Below are 7,710 nucleotides of genomic sequence, written 5' to 3' on the forward strand. Positions count from 1 at the left end.
CCAGTGTAACGTGTTTTGCGTTACCGAAGACGCCGTAGAGATCGTTAACTGGTTTATTGAACAATCTACAAATAACGGCTATAATTAATTATCTCACAGTTGCGGGGTTTCACACTTTATAACCCTANCATGGAGGTACGTATTAAGCATAGAAATTGAGAACACAGTGTTGTAAGTGTCCAGAACTAAGCTTGGATTATTTCACTTTTAGGAGGCTGGGTAATCAGATATACTAGAACATACCTGTATCTGAGAGATTTGAGGTTCTCACAGCAGTGTCTGTGAAGATTACAGTCTTCTTAGATATGATGGCATGCTGTTTGGTAGATGGGTATCACAGAACCCTGCTGCCTCTGCCATTTTCAGAATAGGAAATGTTGCTTTGCTATTTGGTGGATAGATTCCAACGTTTCAGAAGAACATCATACTTCCATCATTAGTGTGGAAGAGTGATTCTTCCAGAATACAGCAACCTTCATGTCCATATCTGAAGTCTGTCATATTTTTGGTAGAATAACATGGTGAAGGAGGAGGTACACATTGATGCTCGAGTCCACTCAAGACTCATTGGTGCCCGTGGACGCAATATACACAAGATCATGGAACAGTATAGTGTTGATATCAAGTTCCCAAGAAGCACAGACACTGATCCAAACATTGTCACTGTGATTGGTGCTGAAGAAAATGTTTTGGATGCCAGGGATTGCCTCTTAAACCTGGAAGAAGAATATGTAAGTTGTTTTACTGTACAGTCTTGTGCTTTCTAGACCTTGTACATGGTCAGATTTTTCTAATGTTGGGTGATATAAGTAGTGGGAATGTGTAAATACCTGTAGCAACTTCATATGTTCTTCCATGACAAAATTATTTTGATAAGTTTTATTCCTTGTACCCTCAGCATATGTTTAGATAGAATGAATTTTATCTGTAATCATGTTAATGAAATATGACTTTCTTAGAAGTGTATGTTTTAAAAGCAAAACCAAAAGAGACTTTAGAATTATGAAAGTAAAATGGCTGTTATCATAGTACAGATAAATGAGAAATTATAAAGTGTTTTTGAGAAAAGTAGATAATTAATTTATTGCCATGTTTAACACTGACTTGGAAATATTGTGGCCAGTGTTTGTTTTATGCTGAGATCAGTGCATATTTTCCAAAATTTTGTTTTATTAATGTAAAATACAGCCACTGTTTTGAGAGTCCTGACTTTTGTTTCATATATTTCCAGATGCAGGATGTAAATGATGCTGAGATGAGGGAAAGTTATCGTCCCAGTTTCAGCCGTGGTGAAGATGGTGGTTCTTCCTTAGGCCATGGTGGAGGAGTTACTGGTTTTGTGGTGAAAGGAGGACCCTGGGAACAACGTGCTCCTGATACAGCCAGCACATCCGAGTTTCCATCTTTTGGAGGTGGTGGAGAAGACCCACAATGTGTCCCTTCCCCATCAGGTGCCTGGGGCCCTCGTCGTTAAGATTGTTTACCCTGGTTTATGTTTATATTGTCCTAAGAATGGCTGCAGTTTTTCTGTTGATATTTCTTTTCAATAGTGAACTTGTCTTAGCAAAGAAATGCTACATTTTAAGTTATAATTTAAGGAGAGGGTTTATCATTTCACAACTGTTTTTGCATCTGTTCATCTTCAATGAAAATGACAAATTGATAGAATACTCAGAAACTCATTTCATTGAAAACTTCAGCACATTCTTAGGTGGAAGATATTAACATGCCATTATTCAGTTATCTTTAGGAAGTGAACTGAAGATAGTTAACACAACGTATACACCATTTAGATTGGGTTTGATCATTTTTATTGTCCTTGTTGTAGCAATTAAATATGGGATTATATAGAATGAGAATGGCTTTGTCGTTGGCCTAATTAAGGGTGTTTGTACTGTAATGAATTAGTATAATGAATTATACAGCATGTTGGTCCCTTGGATGATTGCATTGGCAACTATTAGTAAGGCAGCCCAAAACTGCAAATTTTATATTCAATTTATAAATGTATTCTGATGTCATTCAGTATTCACCTTTTATGTTAACTTGATACCTTTTCCAGCAGTTTGGGCTCCACTATTGCATCTTGAGACATAATCACATTAGCAATACCCGAGCATAGAGGATGAAATGATACACTGTCAGAACAGGTTGAAATTAATTTAGTATAAATGATAAAAGAACTCAAAGAGTATGTGATTAATTTAAAGAAAAAAGTCATTAATTATATTGTTGGTATAATGAGATAGTCTTTCTCAAGGGTGACCAGTCTCCTCACCAAGAATGTGTAAATTGAATTAGGCAACAATGTTGATGACGTATACATTATTTGGGTGGTGGCTTCCCTGTCCCTCACTGACTGCTGCATTAATGACCCTGGCCTGATATCTCTGGACTCCGAGACTTGGTATTTGCTGATTGGATGTTAATTCAAAGGTCTTCCCTTACTTCCCCCCCCCCACCAACCATACCTATGCCCCATTTATATAGATAATTTAACATTTCCATCCACATTTATGGATGACAAGGAAACCGTTACTGAGCCATGATAGGTATGAGATTTGGGGGGTGGTTTCTCTACATTACTTTCCCAAATGTAGTTCAGCAGATAATTTCACAGGAAAGCTAGTTGCAGCTTACTGCCCCCCCCCCCCCTGTACATGGAAAATTGAATCTGGTTAGATATTTTTCATTTACAGTTTTTATGAAAGACATCCCGGTGGCTCAGAAAGTGGAAAGCTGCAACACACTTGGCTAAGTGATCACGGTACTTACATATCGATGTGTAGACTAAAGAAACATTTCATGGCTTCCGCACAGATGGCCTTCTGCTTATCAGATATACTGTAACAAGGCCTAGTGGTACTGTAAATATGAGAATTGCTTCTTGTGCATACATGTGCAGATGGTGGTTGGTATCTGAGTCAAGTTGAACATGTATGTGTGTATGGTGGGACTAGTTCAACTTGTGTGTATATATAGTATATGAAGTAATATATTGTTGCCATCCCAAGTTTTTGAATCAGAAATCAGTCTCTTTTCCACAATGCCTACATTTGGTTGGGAAACTAAACTGAAAATGTGAAGAATTGCCAGGTCTGCCCATGACTATATTGAGCACGTCTAAGCTACAAAACACAGGTCCTCTCAGGCTCTATTTCGACAAGTCTTGGTTTTTTGCCAGGATGGTGAAGTGCACTGATTGGTCCTTGATTGTGATGTGTATGGTGTAACTTGTTATTTGGTAACTGACTGCTTTATATAGTGTGTGGTAAGATGAAACAAACTCGTTAGTGCTTACATCAGATGCAATGAAGCGATTACATGCATTCATAGGATTGCTGTGTTCTGTTGTGCTTTTGTCATAGAAGTTCTGAATTTTTTATCATTATTATTGTAATTATTGCAGGCGGGGACACAAAAACATGGAAGTTTGTGCCTTGACCGAAGTAGCCTCCGGATTTCTAAAAGCAAGCATTCATTCCCCCCCACCCCACCAAATCACTGGATTTGAAATATGGGACTTATATATATATATTTTTTTTATTTTCCCTTTCTTGCTATTTCTGAGAACACAACTGCCTTAGGATAATAATATGGGTGAAGGAGGTGAACTTTTACCATATATATGTTGTTATTGTAATTATTATTTCTACTACTACCAGTGCTACTAAAACAGATTAGACATTTATCCATTGTTGAGTTTATATACACAAAGACTATACCATACAAACTTTTCAATTGATATTCAGTAATCCTTACTGCTGTGTGATACCGAAGTTTGTACTCCCCTAGGATTCATGTATTAATGCATGTATCACTGTTAAAGAAATGTGGTGCTATATGAGGCAAGGATCCAAGTGGAAGTTGAGAATTGAAAATAAAAATTGATATGTTACAAACTGGTTTTGTTAAATTCTAACACCTACAGATCATCAGTAGTGGAGTGAATTCAGACGATGATGCCAGTTACCAATTCAAAAGTTTTATAACCACATATGCCTATTATAGAATCCTATCCTGAGCCAGTTCATAATATCTGCAGACTTAATGTAAACATACACCAAGTAGGCAGCAATAAAATGGCCATAAGCACTTGTCAATTCTTGAGATGTTTCTTAAATCAGGGCAGCAGGTGTTTGAAGCATACTGAGAGTGGTAGGCTACATTTAGAATAACACAGTGAAACAGAAATGCTTACACATGAGTATGAAACTTGAAGTACTACTACTCAGTAAAAGCATTATGGATTAACTTTTGAACATTTTGAACAATAAAGACGGAATGTGATTAGCTGTTCCATGTGATGGAAGATGGGTAACAGAAAAAGATGCTTGACACAGAGAATGGGGATTTGGAATTCATGCTCTTGTGGTGGTTTTACCAGGGAAGATCAGATGCCATGTCAGTTGATGGACAAACAAAAAAAGGCAGGAGCCAGTATTATGCTGCTCACTTAAAGATTGACCATTTTGTGTTCCAGATGAACTGGTATAAGTACAGTGCCAGTGACAGCATTTTGAATTGGCCTGTCACATAGCATGGGAAAATATGTATGAAATCGGGTCAAAATCGTGGGTTTTTGTCGCACTGCAAATACTGGGCAGCATTTGTGCTTATAAGTAATGCATCTTTTAGTTGGTAGACATACCGGATAACTTGTCAAAAGTCACACATCTACCAGTGTATTGTATGTTTCTATCTTGCAAGTAAAACAGGACATGATAGTACCAGGAAATATGTTTAATAAAAACAGCAGTGCTTTTAAGGAAGGTTCCTAATAAGCATGTACCATCTTACTCATAAAGACAGGCAGCTCCATCATTTCTGACTGCTTGTGCAAGGTGCCCAAGTATAAGCAAGAAAATATATCTGCCACATTGGGGACCTCCAATAGGCTTAGAGAATTATTCTCTTACCTTAGAGAGTAATGAAAGTACATATAATAATAAGGATGGAATAACAAATATGAGTCAGCACACTAAAAGACCACATTGGTCAGCAGTCACAAGGACTGGTTGACACCAGTCACAGTACTATTACTCAGAATTGCCAACTACTGAAGGCAGTAACATATGCAAGGTAGCTGAACCCATACAAGGGACTCAGACAGTTACTAGGAACCCAAATACATATGAGCTTGATTCATACCAAAAGTATTTCAATCACAGAACTGAACATATACAGCCTATCATGTTCTAGAATAAGATCAAGTTAACCAGATGTTGTCTAACAACCTGTGTCATGCAGTCTTCCAGGTTCTAGAACAAGCCCAAGGTACTCATACAAACATTGCTTTTTGTAAAACAGACAAGGCTTACTTTGCCATGTAACCTGAAAGATAACATAATAGCCTTGTGTGTCCTGATAGACTGCACTGTGATTGGAGAGGATAGGTGGAAAAGTATCTGGTGCCCTGAGCAAGGAATGTAGATTATCCAGACAAGTAGTACATCATCCTTGCAGTTAGTGCCATGCAGGCCTCTAAAACCATCACTTGATGATGCTAGTCTTAAGATCTACAACCTGTCTCACAGTTGGCTTATCATATGAACCAAAGTACAGATGAATAGCACCAAATGTGTCTCACGGGGGTCCCAATTCAAGTTCCAGGTCTGAAAATACTTCAACCTTGCTTCTTTCATAGTGCTCAATACATGTTGGGGAGCAGTAATGTCATTTAGCCACCCATTCTGTGAAGAACTCAAAGAAAGGTCAGTTTGCAGTCCTTGTGGAAGATTCAGCCATTTATCCCATATTTGCTGTGGTCCACTGATCCATATGAGGACTGTTACTGTTAAATGGACAATGCAGTTGTTTTCCCTGGGTCAACACGCATTCCACTATTTGCAGTAGCACCCTCCTGAAAGAATAAAGAATGTTACAGGGCTTCCTTACAGGCGACTGTTAACTACAAGTAATTACAATATTTTTGTACATTTAATTACGCATTCCTTATGGCAAAGTTTTCATTGTCATATTCTCAGTCATAAACCATATTCTTGGTAGAGAATTTTCTGTTCAAACTATTTTTTAAATGGACTAAATATATTATTTCTGTGACATATATTACATAACCTGTATGTTCATCTACAGAAATAATAATAAATGATTATGACAAGATATTTTCCTGATCACAGCTAGGTTCTGGGGATAATGAGTAGGAAAAATTTGCGCAATATATTCACATTTATCATTTCTTTAGTAGTAGAATGTTATAGTTGATCGAATTCACTGCAGTGTGCATGAATACTAGAGCATGGTTTGTGATGTGTGTCCTGTCCTCACATCTACAGTCCCCAAAACCTTTAGTGCAGTCAAACTTCTGGATGAAATACAAGTTCTATCTGATTGACAATGAATCAAGCCTAAGACAACACTAATGTTCTTATCATATATTTTCTGCAAAGAGGGTTGGAGTATGCCAAACATGAGCACTGATTCCCCTCCTGAAGTTTACAGTATTGAGGGCAAATTGTAAGTGCATCTAGATGGGAGGGGAAGTAGTGTCCAGAAAAGAATATAGGACTTTGGGCTATGTTTAAGGAATGACTTTGTTTTGCCCTTAGGCTTCTGTCTGCTGTTCATAATAGTTGCTGCCAATAAACTGAGAGCCTGTGCAGTAAAACAAGAAAAACTGTTCTCAGTTACTGGGCCATTGTCCACATCACAGCTTTTTCACATTCTTTGCCTTGTAGTTCTTCTTTGGGTTTACAAAGTAACTCTCCTTGTCCAGAATATACTTGTATTCATACAGTTTCCTCTTTCATCATGTGAGATCTGAAAGGGATGCAAAATTAAGTTAATTTAGCAGAAAATGCCTTGCTCTGTCCTTTATGGGAGACCTTGCAGAATTGATGTGCTTAAGTACTCCATAAGAAATACATTTAAATTTAGAGGATTTAGTGAAAGGGAAGTTTCTTCCACTATTGGCAGTATCTGGACTGCTGACATTTGAGAGGATATGGAAGGACTCTCTTCATGGATAAGCATAGTTTTGCAGTAAAAGAAGCCATATAATGTTTTGCTGTAGGTTGTGGTAGGGAGTTTGATATGAGGGTCATCTTCAGGAATCACAGCTGAATGCAAGGAATCTAAGAATGAAGGGACATAAGGTTGTAGGATGTGAAGCTGAACCTCAACCACATGGAACCTTCGTTTTGTTCAGGTGCATCCTTGCAGTTACAGCGAAATCACTTTCCAAGAAATGTCTGCTGCACACATATGTACTGTACAGAAATAATGAATGAATGCTACAGAGTGAACATATTGTATCACAACCTAAAAATAAATTTTGTCAGTCAACAATTACAAACATGGTGATGGTGAAAATTTTTTTAGTTACATCGAAGATGTAAACAAAACCAACTTGAACATCACAAGTAGTAGATGAAATGAATAAATGAGTAACTATCAATTCTGCAATCAAGTTGACTTTTCAATTTTCGGTTTTCTGCTTTTCATTGCGTAGTTTAAACCCACAAAAAGCAGGATTAGGCACCAGTGGATCGGTTACACATTTTTTTTAACTGGAAAACAATAGTTATTACCGACTGAGCTAACATTGCCAACAGAGCCATTGCCGCCATTGCAGTACCAAATCGCACTGAGCGATAGGAGCAGATGGGAGAACAATATGCAAGTTACCAACCAATCACATTCACTTACGCATTTGTAAGTTGTTAACCGTGGTGATCGTGGTATTCCCTG

General features: G+C 37.7%; 1 protein-coding gene across 3 annotated transcripts in view; it reads left to right on the top strand.

Annotated features, from left to right (window-relative positions):
* Nucleotides 1–3,902, top strand: part of LOC111872534 (vigilin) — a 55,138-nt gene extending 51,236 nt beyond the window's left edge. For all 3 annotated transcript variants that reach the window (XM_023866551.2, XM_023866552.2, XM_023866553.2), the window contains 2 exons: nt 513–731; nt 1,232–3,902. In XM_023866551.2, the coding sequence (XP_023722319.1) occupies nt 513–731; nt 1,232–1,474 (462 nt within the window). In that variant the 3' untranslated portion in view covers nt 1,475–3,902. The remainder of the gene's footprint in view (nt 1–512; nt 732–1,231) is intronic.
* Nucleotides 3,903–7,710: the final 3,808 nt, after the last annotated feature.

The sequence above is a fragment of the Cryptotermes secundus genome, unplaced genomic scaffold (genome assembly GCF_002891405.2).
Source record: "Cryptotermes secundus unplaced genomic scaffold, Csec_1.0 scaffold690, whole genome shotgun sequence".
NCBI classification, from domain to species: domain Eukaryota; kingdom Metazoa; phylum Arthropoda; class Insecta; order Blattodea; family Kalotermitidae; genus Cryptotermes; species Cryptotermes secundus.